Here is an 18,604-nt window from a genome sequence, read left to right as displayed (position 1 = left end):
CTCCAGTACTCTTGCCTGGAGAATCCCCTGGATTGGAGGAATGTGGTAGGCTATAGGATCCGTGGGGCTGCAAGAATTCAGACACCACTGAGCGACTTCACTCACTCACTCACTATGTAAAATGTAGCTTGTTTACGTTGTTTCCGTGTCCTGGCTACTGTGAATAGCGCTACTACGAACACTGGGGTGCATGTATAATTCTGGAATTACAGTTTTGTGCGGATACGTGCCCAGGAGTAAGACTGCTGAGTCATATGGTAACTCCCATTTTTAGTTTGCTGAGGAACCTCCATACCGTTTTCCACAGTGGCTACACCGATTTACATTCCCACTGACAGTGTAGGAAGGTTCCCTTTTCTCCACATCCTCTCCAGCATCACATAAATCTTTAAACCATTTTATTCACTTTTCATCTTGGTGACCACAGTCCATTTAGTACCTCTGTCTTACGGAGTAAATTCTGGACATGTGAAATGTCTTGAATGTTGCTGTATTTTTCGTCAAATCATTCACAAGCAGTGGTGTGGAGAGGGTGACTCTAGGTATTTCCCTTGAAATAAGAAGTCCTCATCAAGCAGTGGAACCTTGCTGGCAGGTGGACACGACTGCTTTAGCCTTGGGGTGACCTGAGCCAGATGATGTCAACAGATTCGGAGTGTCAGCATGGACCTTCCCAGAGGCAGCGAGGGGCCTGCTCACAGCTGCAGGGTGACTGAGCTGCCTTCTGTTTGATGTGGTAACAGAGGACCTACCAGTGCCCCCACCTGCCGTGAAGAGCTCCCAGGTGCCCTCAGCTCAGGAGGAGCAATGCGGCAGGATCCAGGGACCACTCCGGCCTTCCAGGGGCTGCACAGGCCATCACCCCAGTGCCCGCCTTCCCTGAAGCTTGCTCACTGTGCACACATGAGATCTGTGCCCAGTGCTGGGGGTTCCTCTCGCTCACAATACCCACAGCGACCTCCAGGGAGGGGACGACTTAACGGGGATAACACTGGAGACCCAGAACACAGACGGCTGGGTTAGGGTGACAGGCTGAGGGTCTCAGGAAAATCTCAGAGGGCACAGTGACGCTTCCACTGCACGGCTGTGTTCCCCGAGAGTGAGACAGGGGGCTGGGAGTGGGGCTGCTGTAGAGGACAGCCAGGGGAGGGGCCGCATAGAGCAGACCCTGGCCAGGAGAGGAGACTGGGAAAGTCAGAAGGAGCCAAGGCAGGCGGCCCTGTCCTCTGGCCTCACGCTCTGGCTGTGAGATGCTACAGCAGGACTGTCACTGAGAAGGCGACATGGCCCAATCTTCATTCTCGAAGACTGATTTATTTGCCTAAGCCAGGTGTTAGGTGCAGCACGAGCGATCTCCCATCTTCGTTGCGGGATGTGGGATCTTTACTTGCAGCGTGAGAACTCTCAGTTGCAGCATTTTGGATCTAGGTCTCTGACCAGGGATCGAACCTGGGCCCCTGCAATGGGAGTGCAGAGTCTTAGCCACTGGACCACCAGGGAAGCCCTCTTTCATTCTTAAACTTCACTCTGGTATCACACGGGAGAGAAACAGAAAGGGAAGGAGAGGGTGTAAGACGAGCTGCGGGATTACAGCCAGCTCAGATGAGTCTTAAGGGAGGTCTACACTAATGTGATGGTCAGCAAGTGCAAAGCAGGGGTGAATAAAAGAGCTGTTAAAATAGAGGAGGTCCACAGAACACTCTGATGTGAGGTGCTGGGTGAGGTAGGAGGTGAGGACGAAGTTCGTGTGGGTGGCTGGGTGAGCCATGAGAAAAGGAATATGGAGATGGGGTTGGTGGGTGGTTTTGTCTGAGATGGCCACACAAGATGCCCACCACACATGCTTCTCTTATGATATTGTGTTAACTCTCCTCCCATCAGAAAGTGGGGTGTACATCCCTCCCCCTTAAAATGTGCATGAGTCTGTGACTAGGGCAGAATTGACACGATGTGATTGCTAAGACATGGCCACAAAGAGAGCTCTATAGTCTCTGCCTGGCCCTCCTAAGATGCTCACACCAGTTGCTGTGCCGTGAGGAGGTCAGGGAGCCACGCAGGGAGGCCGCGTGGAGGTGTCTGGCCAACAGCCCCAGCTGAGCTTCCAGCCAAGAGCCCGCACCACCTGTCGGCCATTCGAGAGGCCCAGCCTCCAGAAGATTCCAGCCCCAGATGTCAAGTTGCCCCCTGCCTTGGCATCTCCCCCACTGAAGTGCAAAGAGCAGAGACAAGCCATCCCAGGGACCTAACTGTAGATCTGTGAGCAAAACACAAGATGGTTGAGGTTTCAAGCCTCTATGTTTGGAGGAGTTTGTTTGTAGCAATGGACACTTGGAACAGAAAAGTCTGCAGGAAAGCTAAGGAGCTCAGTTTGGGATATCCAAGTGGGGATGTCCATTCGAAACCTGAATACACAAATCTAGAGTTCATAGAAGGTGGTGCTGGAGATCCAGGTGTGGGGGCTGGCTGTGTGGGAGCCTTAGGAAAGCAGGCAGGCAGGAAGAGAAGGGACCTTTTCGAAACACTGGCTTGAAAGGATGTGGAATTCATTCATTCAAAAGGTATTTCTGAGCACCTGTCATATGCCAGCACTGCTCTAGGCACTGGCAGGACTGCCGTGAGTAAGACCGGAAGCTCTGCTCTTGGAAAGCTTAGATAGACTCCGGAGGAGAGAAGCAGGATGAGAAACAGAAGATAAATGATGATGTAATGGTAGATGGTGCCACATGCTTACAGGCAGCAGGACAGACCACAGAGGTGAGGGTGGCCAGGGAGCTGTCTCAGGTCGGGGAGTTGGGGGAAGCCTCTCTGAATAGTCTGATGAGCTGAAACCAGAAGGACAGAATGAGCCAGGCAAGCAGCTGCAGTGAGAGTGTCCTCAACAGGGAGAAGAGCCTCAGGTAAAGAGCCCCTAGCAAGAGTGAGTCTAACAGGTCCAGGGAGGTGAGAGACCTCTGTGGACAGAGGCGTGGGTCCAGCGAGACAGGGAGGCAGTGATGGCTGAGATCGGAGTGTGTGATACCTCAGATCCCTGCACGGGGAATGGGGTTTTCACCATGGGCAATGGGAAGACTCAGGAGAGTTCAAGGAGTGAGTGATCTTATTAACGTATATGGCTTTTAAAAAATTACTCTGGCTGCTATGTGGAAAGTAGATTACAGAGGGGCAAGAAATGAGAAGTTCAGTGAGGAAGCAATTCCAAGATCCAAGAAGAAGTGATGGTGATTTAACAAGGTCAAGATTGTGGTGAGGGTACCGTTTTATGGGGGGCGTTGATGGAGGAGAGACAGATTAGAGACATAATCTAGAAACACAGCTGACAAAGTCTCACTGATAGATTGGCCTGGTGAGCTGGAGGGGTCTGGGGGATGAAGAGAAAATGAAATCAAGGATAACTCCTTGCCCTTGAGGAACTAGATAAAGGATGATGCACTTTACCATGATGGAGAATGCCAGGTGTCAAGAGATGTCTGATCAGTTTGTGTTTGAGATGCCCACTAGGTGATGCTCAAGCGGAAAAGGTCAGGGGGCAACCGCAGATGTAACCTGGAGCTTAGGACAGGGATCACAATAGAGCTGCTGTTTGCTGCACTGGTGTTTCAGGACATGGAGCCAAGTGCTTACATATGAGAGGTCAGGCAGGCAGCAGACTGGGTTCAGAGCCTGGGGGAGAAGAAGGGACTTAAATCCCCAAGGATGCTGGTTGTGCAGGGGCAGCTCCCTGCTTTCCTCTGCCTTTCTGATGCTTTGAACCTCAGAAGCAGCTGATTCATGTGGCGGAGCTGCAGGGCCCCATGTCAGCTGGTGACAAATATTTCTCCCTCTGCCCACGCACCCTGGAATTCCTCCTCCTGCACCCAGCATCATGGAGGGACCCCTTTATGCCTGTTTCTCTCTTGAAATCTTTTTTCAGACTTTTCACGTATATTTTCAATGCTTCCCAAGAACCCCCTTCTTAGCAATCAATGATTCTAATTTTAAAGTGTCAGAAAATATTGATTTGAAACTATCTGATTTTACCTGAAGGAAAACTTTTTATTTCATAAGTCTAATATGACTTCTTTGGTTTAAAATGAAAGCAACAGACAAACTTGCATAACCTGCTGGTGGGAGTACGAATTGATAGGATCTTTCTGGAGGAGAACTGACAAAATTTTCTACTTCCATTTAGGATATAGAAAGTCACAGAGACTGTCATTCTGACCCCAGCAAAGAGAACCAGGAGGATAAGCTAAAAAAAAAAAAAAGAGAGAGAGAGAGAGAGAAGGGTTTGAAACCCATCAAAGAACTGAGAATGCAAAGAAAACAGAAAGGACCAGCCACTCCTTGGAGAGAAAGCACCCAGGACTCCTTTCCTCCTTGCAAAGTCTTGGGATGAGAAGCAGATTCGTCGTAGACAGGGGCTTAGAGAAAACCACCGATGGGAAGCACGTAGCAGCCATGTGGGCTGATCCCGTGGACCTGTATCGCCTTGAGAGCCTCAGGCACACAGCGAGTCTGCACCCATCCACACGGCCCTTCCTACACGGCAGTGGCAGCACCTGAAGCTGGGAGCAAGGCAGGGGGGCTGTGAGCTACGCCCTGAGACATGGGGGGTCTTTCCTAAGGGTCAGGCAGCTGCTCACCATGGCTGAGTACAGACCAGAGGCAAGCCCCTCTGAAGCCTATGGGACCTGCCGCAGACTGGAGACAGGCGGGCAGGGTGGAGGGGGACCTCCTGAGGCTCACAAAGCTGGAGGCTGAGCTGGAGAAACCCTCCTCCAATTGTGGCAGGAGGGCTGGAAGCAGAGTCCCCCCCGCCCAGGACACCAGGCTGGCAGCTGGACGGGAAGCAGAGATGGCTGGAGTGTCCATGCTCAGATCTCAGGGTCTGCTGAAGGGAAGTGTTTGAAACAAGCGGTCACCTGAATCTAGCCACCACCGACACCAAATCCAGACACGACTAAACCTAGAAATAAACTGAGCCAGTCCATCTCATCAGAAGCCTGAGCAGAAGCAGCATTCGTTTTTCTGGTGGTAAATGTGATTTACTTCTGTCTCTACTCTTTTGGGGGTCTTCCCTGGTGGCTCAAACGGTAAAGCGTCTGCCTGTAATGTGGAAGACCTGGGTTCGATCCCTGGGTCAGGAAGATCCCCTGGAGAAGGAAATGGCAACCTACTCCAGCACTCTTGCCTGGAAAATCCCATGGATGGAGGAGCCTGGGAGGCTATAGTCCATGGGGTTGCAAAGAGTCGGACACAACTGAGCAGCTTTACTTCCCTCCTCTTTCTGGGGGCTTCCCTGACGGCTCAGTGGTAAAGAACCCACCTGCTAACGCAGGAGTCGTGGATTCGATCCCTGGGTCGGGAAGATCCCCTGGAGAAGGAAGTGGCAACCCACTCCAGTGTTCTTGCCTGGGAAATCTCATGGTCAGAGGAGCCTGGCAGGCTACGGTCCATGAGGTTGCAAAGAATTGGACATGACTGAGCACGTACACACTACTCTCTTTTACACAAATGTCTGCTGCTAAATCTTTTTTAAATTGCAAGACAAGTGAAATAAGAAAAGATGACCCAATGAGGAGCAAAACCAGTCATCAAAAGACCCACAGAGAGAACAGATGCGGAAGTAATCAGGTATTTAAACTAAGAATGACAAATATGTTAAAGAGATTAAGGGGAAACTGACAACATGCTGAACATGTGGGGGATTCCAGCAGAGAAGCAGAAACTTTTTTTAAAGCACATGAAAAAGCTAGAAATGAAAAATACAATATCAAAGTGAAGAGTTCATTTAATTTGCTTAACAAGCAGACCGTCCACACAGCAGAAGAAAGGACTGAAGATATAAAGTCAGGTCGACAGAAACTATTCAAAATGAAACATAAAGCAAAAAACATCTTAAAAGGAAACAGGGTGTCTAGTATCTGTGGCTCACAGATTTACCCATGAATTGTGTGTATTCAATGTGAGTTATGTAATTACATATCTACACATGTGTGTGCATGCATGATGCGTCATCGCTGGCAGCCAAACACTCAGTGGTGACCCACTCTGGAGAGGAAAGGGGTGCTAAGGGACATTTTTATTGAAGTGTATGTATTTAAAATATATAACTTTTATTTAGAAAAGGAAAAATAATTCAGTACATTTTAAAAGCCATCCATAAAAATAAAAGGCAAATGACAGATGAAAAAAGACACTGATGGCACATAAAGTGAAGTGAAGTCGCTCAGTTGTGTCCGACTCTTTGTGACCCCATGGACTGTAGCCTATCAGGCTCCTCCGTCCATGGGATTTTCCAGGCAAGAGTGCTGGCGTGGATTGCCATTTCCTTCTCCAGGAGATCTTCCCGACCCAGGAATCGAACCTGGGTCTCCCACACTGCAGGCAGACGCTTTACCGTCTGAGCCACCAGGGAAGCATTCATATTTTTAACAAAGAGCGCTCACACAAATAACTGAAAAGACCCACCCACAGTGGGTGAACGGGCAAAGGGCATGAAGCAGCAGCTCGTCAAAGGGAGACGTGAATCTGATGGACCTGACCATCACAGATCACCTCGCCATTGGGGAGATGCAGGTTAACAGCGCGACAGAATGTGGTCTATGCTTAGCAAGTGGACAAGAGGTCAAGACAACATTCTGTGTTAGGGTGCTCAGAAACAAGTACTTTTAATCGTTATCTGTGGGGATGTGGGGCTACAAGCTTCCTAAAGGCGATTTGGTGGCGCCTTAAGGAGTGTGAACGCCCCTTAATCCGGTAATCCTGCTTCACTCCATTCTTCTTTGTGCAGTCAGAAAGCTAGTTAACGAGGATATATCCGCAGAACACTGTGGGCGTGGAGCAGATTTGTTAGTTACAATAAATGTCTGTGGTGGAGACTGCCGGTCACCCCGACATCCATTCTCCCCTCCTTCCAGAGACCCGGGCAGACACACACCCATCAGAAATCATCTGGACTCCCTTCCGGCTCTCCGGCGGGTGCCCGTGGCCTCCTGCGGACAGCAGGTGAGCACAGTGGCCAGCGTGACTTCTGACCGGCTCACCTCTCCTCGGGCCTGTCCTTTCATTGTGCTGCTCTGAGCCCTTCCGGTTCCTCAGGCTGTGCGTCCAAGGCATACGCGTGTCTGGTCCAGCCCTGGTCTCTCTTGGCTGGGACGCCTCCTCTCCCTTTCAAGACCATGGGCTCCTCCAGGGCAGACCCTCTACAGGACCTGCTCTTTATCCTCAGTCCCTAGGACAGTTCTTTTTACATATTAGGGCTCAGAAAATGTGTGTGAAGAGAGGGCTGGAGGAAGGAACAAATGAGAAGATGCACATTTTGGAGAAATTATAATGTCAAATTTCATTGCTTTAAAACTGACTGATCCAAATTAGTTAGGGTTTTAGGTCCACTCAAAAACCTGCATGCAAATGTTTATACCAACTTTATTTATAATTGCCGAGGCATGACAGCAACCAAGATGTCCTTGAGGAGTGAACAAACAGTCGTACATCCATCCAAGAGAATGTTATTCAGAGAAAAGAAAGAAATGAGCTGTCACATCATGAAAAGACATGAGGGAGCCTTGCGTGCGTAGTGCTAAGTGAAAGAAGCCAATCTGAAAACGCTACGGGCCGCATGGTTCCCACTAAGTGACATTCTGAAAGAGGCAGAACCGAGGAGACAGCAGGAAGACCGGTGGCCGCCTGCAGTCAGGGGGAGGGAGGGGTGAACAGGCAGAGCACAGAGGAGTTTCCGGGCAGTGAGACTGTTCTGTGAGATGCGGTAACAGTGGACACACATCGTCATACATTGATCAAAACCCAGAGACTCCACAAAACAAACAGTATGAACTCTAGTAATGTATCAATAACGGTGTGTCAATTGGCAATAAGGGAACCTGGGGATGGGAGTGAAGAAGTGTACAGGAACTCTCTGCATGTTAACTCAGTTTCTCTGTAAACCTAAAATTACTCAGAGCATCCCTGGTGGTCCAGGGGTTAAGGCTCGGTTGGTGGTTTCATCGCCGTGGCCCAGGTTTAATCCCTGGGCAGGGAACTAAGATCTCGCAAGCTGCACAGCATAGCATAAAAATTTTTTTTAAAAAAGCTACTCAAAAATATAGTTTATTAACTAAGAAAAAACCTGAGTGAGGCAGTATACTAGATAATATAGTAGTTTAATTCCATGGATCCTGTAATATCTGGGTTCAAATCCCAACCCTGCCACCTAAAAACCATGTAACTTTTGGGCAAGTGGCTTCATAAACCTGGGTCTCAGATTCCCCATACAGAAGATAGGTACAGTAACAAAATCTATTTCACAGCTTTACTGGGCTGACAACATATCGTGTGAGGCCTCTGTGCAGAGTCCAGCATGTGCTGAACATACACAGTGATGTCTGTTATCAGTATCATTTGCTCAGGAATACTCACATGAAGAAGGTCGGAACATATTTTGGAAAGCACTCCTTGAATACACTCTGCAAGGTGAAGAGTGAGGTCTTGAATGTGTGAATTTCCGTGTGTAAGGACACATAATATGCCAATCTGGTACAACCGCCATTTTGCACATTAAATCCCTGTGAAATGAACAAAAACAGGTCACATGACCCTCAAGTACATCCCCCAGTGAGGCCAGGCTCCCGCCTACTCCTTTTCTGAAAGGGCAGCCGGGGACTGTGAAAATGCAGCTGGCCAGGACCTCACCAATGTTTCAGAGACCCCCTCTTAAAGTGAATAAATTGTGGGGTTTAGACTCGCTTTTATAGCAGATCCAATAATCTTCAAAGATGGGAAAACAAAGAGGCATTTGGACGGGACACCTGTACCTCAACTACTAGTGACTCATTCTTGGCAGGCGGGGCAGTAGGGGTGGGAAGTTCAGGTCCTCTGAGCTCATCCAACACACAGTCAGGGGTGTAGCTGAGGAAAACAGCACCAGAAATGGTAGAGTGAAGGCCTCTGAAAACCTTCTCCAAAAGAGTAATAAGAACACTGGCAAGAACTGTCAGAATCAGCTGTTTCAGGACCCCGGAAACTAACCAAAGTTTGCAGCAATCTGGGGAGTACTCACTCATGGGAGATGCCAGAATCTGGGAATGAACCCCCATTTTGTGGCATTTTGACTTCCCCTGTTCCCATCTCCCCTCATCCCCAAATCTGCAGTAGCCATGAAACCAACATCCTGCCACCACAGGGAAAACCCAGCAGCCCACCAGACCCGGGAAGGGGAAGAACAGGGTGGAAGCACCTTCAAAGCCCCATTTGCATAAATTCTTTATTCTATGACTTACCTGAGGGCTCCCTGAAAGACCCCCACACTCAAGGCTATCTTTATTTGAACTGATTCAGAGCTTTCCCAGGACCAGCTATTGTCAAAAGGCATTTGATTGGGAAAAAAAAAAAATTCAGGGGCAATTGTTGCTTAAAATTATAGCTGCCCAAGGCGGGTGGATAACAGGTGGAGCAAATAACAGACTAACCAAATGGCTTAAATGGAAAAGCTGGGGAACAAGATGTCCAGAGGAGCTTTGAGAAGCTCCCACAGATTCCTGGGGATGTAGAAGGAGGTGTGCATGTCTGGGGCTATGTGCTTGCTCAGGAAGAGCTGAGAAGGCCCTCAGCGCTGGCGGACTTGGGAGGCTCTGCACAAGCAGGAGGTGAAGGCCAAGGCAGGGCTGTAAACTTCCTGCCTGAGTGTGGACAGAAGGCTCAATACACACCAAGAGCCCTCAGCAAAGACTATCAGGCTGCTGTGTCCAGGCCTTTAAAGAAAGTTCTGTCCCAGCTGCTGACCAGTCAGGGACACTTCGGTGGCCATACATAACAAATGATACAGAACTTACCAAGTTAGTTTAGGAGAGCCTCTGAACAAACAAAATGGAAAGGAGGGAGAAGATGATTGGAGAATTGCCACATTCCTAAAATGCCCAGTTTTCACAAAAATTTTATGACACTTGCAACAACAACAACAAAAAGTATGGCCTACACATACCTGTCTTCAGAAACCATGCAAACAAGAAAAGAGTGGAATGAAATATTTCAAGTGTCAAAAGGAAAAAAGAAATCCACCAACGCAGCATTCTGTATCCAGCAAAACATCCTTCAGATTTAAAGACAAAGACCTGATCATATAAACAAAAATTGAGGAAATGTCACCAGTAGACCTGCTTGTAAGAATTATTAAAATAAATTCTTCAGAAACATTAAAAAAAAACTCTTGTGCAGCAGAACTCAGACCTGTGTAAGGAAAGAGCATTAAAGAAAGAATAAAGGAAGGTAAAACAAACATATACGCAGAGCTGATAACAGAGCTCCAATATACATGAAGTAAAAACTGGTCAGCTTAAAGGAGAAATAGACGCTGCAGCAATAATAACTGGAGACTTTAATACTCACTTTCAGGATGGACACAATTAGCCAGAAGATTAACAAGGAAACAGAACACCTGAACAACACCACTTTAAACCAACAGAACCTAACAGACGACTACAGAACAGTTCACCCAACAACAACAGAATACACGTTCTTCCCCAGGAGATGGGGGGACGTTCTCCAGGACAGACACCATACGCTAGGCCATAACACAAGTCTTGACAAATTTAAGAGGGCTGAAAACACCAAAGTATGTTCTCCAATCACATGAGAATGAAATTAGAAGTAACAAAAAATTCAGTTCAGTTCAGTTCAGTTGCTCAGTTGTGTCCAACTCTTTGCCACCCCATGAATCACAGCACGCCAGGCCTCCCTGTCCATCATCAACTCCCGGAGTTCACTCAGACTCACGTCCATCGAGTCCGTGATGCCACCCAGCCATCTCATCCTCTGTCGTCCCCTTCTCCTCCTGCCCCCAATCCCTCCCAGCATCAGAGTCTTTTCTAATGAGTCGACTATTCGCATGAGGTGGCCAAAGTACTGGAGTTTCAACTTTAGCATCATTCCTTCCAAAGAAATCCCAGGGCTGATCTCCTTCAGAATGGACTAGTTGGATCTCCTTGCAGTCCAAGGGACTCTCAAGAGTCTTCTCCAACACCACAGTTCAAAAGCATCCATTCTTCGGCGCTCAGCCTTCTTCACAGTCCAACTCTCACATCCATACACGACCAGAGGAAAAACCATAGCCTTGACTAGACAGACCTTAGTCGGCAAAGTAATGTCTCTGCTTTTGAATATGTTAACTAGGTTGGTCATAACTTTTCTTCCAAGGAGTAAGCGTCTTTTAATTTCATGGCTGCAATCACCATCTGCAGTGATTCTGGAGCCCCCAAATATAAAGTCTGACACTGTTTCCACTGTTTCCCCATCTATTTCCCATGAAGTGATGGGACCGAATGCCATGATCTTCGTTTTCTGAATGTTGAGCTTTAAGCCAACTTTTTTGCTCTCCTCTTTCACTTTCATCAAGAGGCTTTGTAGCTCCTCTTCACTTTCTGCCATAAGGGTGGTGTCATCTGCATCTCTGAGGTTATTGATATTTCTCCCAGCAATCTTGATTCCAGCTTGTGTTTCTTCCAGTCCAGTGTTTCTCATGATGTACTCTGCATAGAAGTTAAATAAGCAGGGTGACAATATACAGCCTTGACGCACTCCTTTTCCTATTTGGAACCAATCTGTTGTTCCATGTCCAGTTCTAACTGTTGCTTCCTGGCCTGCATACAGATTTCTCAGGAGGCAGGTCAGGTGGTCTGGTATTCCCATCTCTTGAAGAATTTTCCACAGTTTATTGTGATCCACACACTCAAAAGCTTTGGCATGGTCAAGAAAGCAGAAATAGATGTTTTTCTGGAACTCTCTTGCTTTTTCCATGATCCAGTGGATGTTGGCAATTTGATCTCTGGTTCCTCTGCCTTTTCTAAAACCAGCTTGAACATCAGGAAGTTCACGGTTCACATATTGCTGAAGCCTGGCCTGGAGAATTTTGAGCATTACTTTACTAGTGTGTGAGATGAGTGCAATTGTGCGGTAGTTTGAGCATTCTTTGGCATTGCCTTTCTTTGGGATTGGAATGAAAACTGACCTTTTCCAGTCTTGTGGCCACTGCTAAGTTTTCCAAATTTGCTGGCATATTGAGTGCAGCACTTTCATAGCATCATCTTTCAGGATTTGATATAGCTCAACTGGAATTCCATCCCCTCCACTAGCTTTGTTCATAGTGATGCTTTCTAAGGCCTACTTGACTTCACATTCCAGGATGTCTGGCTCTAGATGAGTGATCACACCATCATGATTATCCAGGTCATGAAGATCTTTTTTGTACAGTTCTTCTGTGTATTCTTTCCATCTCTTCTTAATATCTTCTGCTTCTGTTTTCACAAATATATGGAAATTACACAACACACTCTTAAATAACCAGTGAGTCAAAGAAAAAAAATCATGATAGAAATCAGCAAATACTTCTAGATAAGTGAAAATGAAGGCACAACACATCAGAATAAAATGGAGAATCTGGAAACGAACCCTTAGATGCAGCATTAATTGATTTTTGATAAGGGCTGCAAGATCATTCAATGTAGAAAGAATAGTCTTTTCAACAAATGGTGCTGGAACAACTGGATATCCTCAGCCAAAAGAACGAAATGGGACCTCCATTTCATACCATGTACAAAAATTAATGACAAATCAACCAAAGACCTAAATTTAAGAGCTAAAAATACAAAATTCTTAGGAGAAAACATACACGTAAATTTTTGTGACTTGGAATTATGTGATGATATCTTAGATATGACATGAAAAATGTAAGCAACCAAAGAAGGAATGTTAACTGGACTTCACTAAAATTAAAAATTTTTGTGCTTCAAAGGATACTATCAAGAAAGTGAAAAGACAACCCACAGAATGGAGTCAATTATTTGTCAATCATGTATCTGATAAGAATCTAGTATGTAGACTACATCAAGAACCGTTTCAACTCAATAATAAAAACGCAAATAACCCAGTTTAACAATGGGCAAAGGGTCTGAACAGACACTCCTCCCAAGAAGATACACAAGTACATGAAGAATGCTCAGTATCATGAGTCATTAGGAAAATGCAAGTCAGCACCACAAGAAGGCATCAATTAACACCCAAAGGGGGCTTCCCTGGTGGCTCAGACAGTAAAGAATCCGCCTGCAGTGAGGGAGACCTGGGCTTGATCCTTGGGTGGGGAAGATTCCCTGGAGGAGGGCATGGCAACCCACTCCAGCATTCTTGCCTGGAGAAGCCCTGTGGACAGCGGAGCCTGGTGGGCTGCAGTCCACGGGGGTCACAACGAGCTGGACACGACTGAGCGACTAAGCACCCAGCACACACGGGCTGGTATAATCAAAGAAGCAAACAATAGTGAGCATCGGTGAGGAACTGAAAGCCTAATGTCCACGTGGAAGCTGTACACAAATGTTTATAGCAGTATACCCACAGGAGCCAGAGTGGAGACTGCCCAAAGGCCCATCAGCGAGGAAACAGATCAGCGAAAAGTGGTCTATGCATTCAGCGGGCTATGCATAATCCTGGAGATGGAAATGGCAACCCACTCCAGTTCTCTTGCCTGGAGAATCCCATGGACGGAGGAGCCTGGTGGGCTACAGACCATGGGGTCACAGGAGTCGGACATGACTGAGCGACTAAACCACCACGTACAAAATTCAGCCATAAGAGGGAATGAAACACTGATTCATGCTACAAGACAAATGAGTCTTGAAAATGTTACACTAAGGCCAACCATATACTATATAATTCAACTGATACAAAACACGCAGAATAAATAAATCTATAGAAATGGAGCCAGCTTCCCTTGTGGCTCAGACGGTGAAGCATCTGCCTGCAATGCAGGAGACCCGGATTTGATCCCTGGGTTGGGAAGATCCAAAGCAGATTAGGCAGTTGCCAGGGTCTAAAGGAAGGGGGATTTGGAACAGCTAATAAGTGCGGGATTTCTTTGGAGGTGACAAAGGTTAGACAGTGGTGACGGTCACACCCTCAGTGAATACACTAAAAGCCACAGAACTGTATGCTTTAAAAGGATCCATTTTATGGTATGTGAATTATATCAGAATAGGACAGAAAAAGGAGCGGAAGGAGGAGAGGGAGGAGAGGAGGCGGAGGCAAAGAGAGCAGCTGCCGCCCTGGGTGCCTTTGGCATCGGAGATGTCCTGTTTTTCCGGGGTGCTGTGGGGAAGCACCCACCCAGGCTCATGCCCCACAGTTTGAGCAAAACTGGCTGTGCTCCCTACACCCGCCAGCAGAAGGCACTGGCCCTCAGTGGTCACCACGCTAGTACATGCATTTAGGAATCTGCAACTCAGAGACTCTGGCTTACTGGCATTTCAGAAATCAGGGCAAATTTTTGACTCACTGCTTTCTAGGTATAAGAGTAAGAGACAAACTCTTCCTTGCCTCAAGTGAGCCAAGAGGCCTAAGTTCAGGGCTACAAGGAAGTTTTACAGCCAGCACCTGTCTGAGGCTCCTAACTTGGCTATCCTTTGCAGCTAAAAAAAAAAAAAAAAAAAGTTTTTTCAGGCTTCCCTGGTGGCTCAGTGGGAAAGAATCCACCTGCCAATGCAGGAGAAGCAAGTTTGAGCCCTGGTCCAGGAAGATCCTACATGCCGTGGAGCAACTAAGCCTGTGTGCCACAACTACAGAGCCTGTGCTCTGGAGCCCGGGAGCCGCAACTACTGAGCCCGTGGGCTGCAACTACTGAAGTCCTCTCGCCCTAGAGCCGGGGCTCAGCAACAAGAGAAGCCACCGCGATGAGAAGCCTGTGCACCCCAACTAGAGAGCAGCCCCTGCTGCCTACAACTAGAGAAAATCTCGCACAGCAGTGAAGATCCAGCACAGCTGAAAAAGAAAACAGGTTTCCCTATTGGGCTTCATGCTGAAACATAAGTGCATAACTAATAACAGTCAAACTGAGGCGGATGTGCACGGCACTATTTGAGTACAGAGAATCAGGCTAGCCAGCACCTCTAAAGCACTGGATCTGAAGAATCTCAAGTTTACAGGGTTGAAGAAATGGATCGGAACTTCCTCACGTACAGGAAACCCACATTGGCCAGTGCTTGGCTTCCCTCTCTTCGGGCAGCCCTGACTGCCCGGCACGGCATCAGTCTGCATCTGTCTTATCAGCCACCGACTGTCGGCAGGTCCTTGCAGGCCGGGATCGCCCCAGGGCTAATGCTGGGTGAGGCTGAGAGCTTCCGCCACTCTCCCACATATCTCCTTCTTCAACCAGACACACTTAACTGCACTGAAACCTAGAATCATAGCATTGGTAAATTTCCAGAAGAACATGGCTCGATACATGCTCAATCAAAAGGTGCTTATTAAGCTCCTTCTAGACTGAAGCCTTGGGGCGGGGTGGAGGGGGGGCAATCAATGAACAAAACTGGCAAAATGATCGCCCTCAGGGACCTTAGTTTCTAGTAATGGAAGACATACAGCAAATAAAATAAGTAAGTTAAACACACGAGTGGGCTTCCCAGGTGGCGCTAGTGGTAAAGAGCGCATGCCAACGCCAGAGACAAGAAATGCAGGTTGGATCCCTGGGTCGGGGAGATCCCCGGAGAAGGGGATACGCTCCAGTCTCCTTGCCTGGAGAATCCCATGGACGGAGGAGCCTGGGGGGCTGTGGTCCACGGGACTGAAGAGAGTCGGGACATGACTGAAGCGACTTAGCACTAGCACTAAACACATGCTTAACTGCTGTGGGGATAAACGGAGCAGAGGAGGACAGGTGACACTGGGCAAAGGTCTGAAGGAAGCCAGAGGGAGCAGAGCCGCCAGGAGGGCAAAGAGGCAGCAGGAGGCAGACGGAGGGAAAGCACCTGGGCCCTGCGAGCGCCAGGCTGTGAAGACGCTGAGCGGCTGAAGGGTTAGGCACAGGGTTACGCTCTGGCCTTTGTATTTAAAGGATCCCTCTGGTTGCATGTCAAGAATAGACCGACAGAGGCAAGAGAGGAAACAGGAAGAGCGGCTACAAGTCGCCTGCCATCGCCCACGCAAGAGAAGCTGTGGCGGGGAGCGGGGTCCTTTTGGGGAAAGTGTTGAGCAATGATCAGATTCCAGGCACATTCTAAAGGAAGAGCCAGTGCACTCCCTTACAGATCTAATCTGGTGTGCAAAAGAAAGGCTGGATCAAGTGGCTGTGAACTGGGGTGGGAAAGACAGCAGGTAGACCGCGTCTGGAGGGGAAGATCAGGAACTCCTTCTGGACATGTTACATCTGAGATGCTTACTAGATAGCCCGGTGGAGATACTGAAGAGGCGGCTGGATGCAGGAGGTTTGATAAAGATAAAAGTTTGGGGATCATCAGCATACAATGCATGTAAAGGCACGCTACTGGACCGGCCCGCCAGGAAAGGGGGTGTAAGACACCAGGAAAGGGGGTGTAAGAAAGAAGAGCTGCCAGGGCCAAGCCTTGGGATACACTGACTTTCAGAGCTCAGGGACCTGAGGAACCAGCAAAGGAGCCTGAGGAAGAGCAACCAGCGGAAGAAGAAAACCTGGGGACTGGAGTGTCCAAGGAACCGAGTGAAGAAAGCGTGTCAGGGAGGAGGGGGTGCTGCTGTGTGTCAAAGGTTACAGGGATAATCACATACGATAAGGACCAAGAACTGCCCCGGGACGAAGCGAGGCAGGAGCCACCGAACAGTAGCCACACTGGTGGAACTGGGTGGTTGGCAGGAAGCTTGCCTGAGTTCAGATGAACTCAGAAAACAATAAGTGACAGCAGGCAGAGGCACCTGTTTCCAAGAACTTGGCTGTAAAGCGGCAGTGGGTGGGGGGTGGGCAGCAGAGGAGAGATGGGCATCCACAGAGAGCCATCTTTATCACAGGAGAGCCAGCAGCGGTCTGAATACTCGTGATCGTGACCAGCCTTGGGGAACGAGAGGGATGAAGCAGGAGAGAAGGGAGGGAATGGGTGGCTTTGGTGGGTTTGCCAGTGGAGAGAGGATCTCCTCGGGTGCCGGAGCCTCTTCTAGGCACAGGGGTGGCTCATGACAACCAAGACGGCAGAGCGTGTGAGCAGACACAGAGCGGAAGGCGTGCGGCAGTCCCCTTCTGCCGGCTCTCTTTTCTCAGGGAAAGGGAAGTCGGGTCAGCAGCAGCACGTGAGGACGGGGACAGGCATCTCAGGACCGAGGGGCAAGGGCCAGCCGGCTGAGTCGGGGGATGAGCAGGAGGGCAGGGAAGCAGCGCGCACGACTGGCAGCGGGCTGAGAGAGCCCGCCCGAGGCCCGTGGACAGGAACCTGGGGGCCAGGGCAGGCGGGCACGGCCCTTCTCCAGCCACGGTCATCTGCTGCATGGGGAGGCCACCAAGCTGGGTTTCATCTGGGTCCGCGTTTTGGACAGTGGACTTCCCTGGTGGCTCAGGTGGTAAAGCGTCTGCCCACGATGTGGGAGACCAGGGTTCGATCCCTGGGTCGGGAAGATCTCCTGGAGAAGGCAATGGCAACCCACTCCACTACTCTTGCCTGGAGAATCCCATGGACAGAGGAGCCTGGTAGGCTACAGTCCACGGGGGTCACAAAGAGTTGGACACGACTGAGCGACTTCACTTTCTTTCTTTCCTTTTTGGACAGCACATGTGAAGCGGCAAGAGGAGGGCGTGTGTGAAGGAAGTGAGGACACGCCACAGCATGCTCAGGAAGGAACACTGAGGGTGCGGGAGCGATGAGGCACGTGAGAGCCGAACCCAGACCGCTGTGAGCGCAGAGCCTGCCTGGGAGTCCCACCTAAACATCCTTGGTGGAAGCACAGGCTGAGGAAGAGACACAGAAGCTTCAGCTTATGAAGAATTTTAAGGAGGAAAAAAAAATTATTCTAATCCTATTAGCATTTAATAGGGATTCCTTTGAGCCGGGAAATGCGCTTAAGATTTATGAAAAAAAAACCTCACCACTTAACCCTTCCCAGCCCAACCATCTACAGCTCTTCCCATTTCACAGGTGAGGACTCGGGAGCGCAGAGCGGGAAGCGACTGGCCCAGGCACACAATGCGAAGCCTGGAGCTGGTGCCCTAGACGGGCCCCTCCCAGGTATCAAGTCAACAGCCAAGGCTTTCTGGCTGCTTTTTTTGCAAAATAAACAACAAGCTCCTTGAAGGCAGTGGTGCTGCGCCTCTGCCCGCCCCTGACTGCCACCTACACGGTTAAGGTACTGGGCTCCCGCCTGCCCTGCGCTCCGAGCACGGCGGTGGGGGGGGGGAGGGGGCTGGCCATGACCGCGCTCCTCGTTGTGGTTATCGCTGATGCAAACAGCCGCCTTCTTTATTTTGTCCATAAATTCCCTTCCTAATAACAATAAGGCATGCCAGGGCTCTGGCCTCCTGCCTTATTACACCACCTGAGGAGTGAGATAATCACCCAGAAATGGACTGCCTGTTGTGCATTTTATTACTTGAATGCAAAGTGATTCAATTCAAGAAACACTTAGTTGAAGACAGAATGAGAAAAAAAGATAGCAATCATATGAAAAGTAATTCCTCCTAATGCTGCTGAGTGCACTGCAGGGAACAAGCCTCTTCCAGTGGGAGATGGTCTGGATGACCTGTTGGGTCTTCTCCGGTCCTCATTTCTACCAACTGCAGGACTGTGAAAGCTAGTGAAACTTCAATTACAACATGAATATTTCAGAGAGCCAAATCCGGACAGCTCTGAAC

General features: G+C 48.9%; 1 protein-coding gene and 1 non-coding gene across 2 annotated transcripts in view; both read right to left on the bottom strand.

Annotated features, from left to right (window-relative positions):
• EFCAB6 (EF-hand calcium binding domain 6) overlaps positions 1 to 18,604 on the bottom strand; it is a 255,607-nt gene that overhangs the window by 222,837 nt on the left and 14,166 nt on the right. The window contains exon 3 of the mRNA XM_040233143.1: positions 8,398 to 8,543. Coding sequence (XP_040089077.1) covers positions 8,398 to 8,536 — 139 coding nt within the window. The 5' untranslated portion in view covers positions 8,537 to 8,543. The remainder of the gene's footprint in view (positions 1 to 8,397; positions 8,544 to 18,604) is intronic.
• TRNAG-CCC lies at positions 1,429 to 1,500 on the bottom strand. Its single transcript has one exon. It is a non-coding gene; the product is annotated as a tRNA-Gly (tRNA).

Source organism: Oryx dammah, unplaced genomic scaffold (genome assembly GCF_014754425.2).
Source record: "Oryx dammah isolate SB20612 unplaced genomic scaffold, SCBI_Odam_1.1 HiC_scaffold_29, whole genome shotgun sequence".
NCBI classification, from domain to species: Eukaryota; Metazoa; Chordata; class Mammalia; order Artiodactyla; family Bovidae; genus Oryx; species Oryx dammah.
Note: the sequence above shows the minus strand (reverse complement) of the source record. Positions and strands in the feature narration are given on the sequence as shown.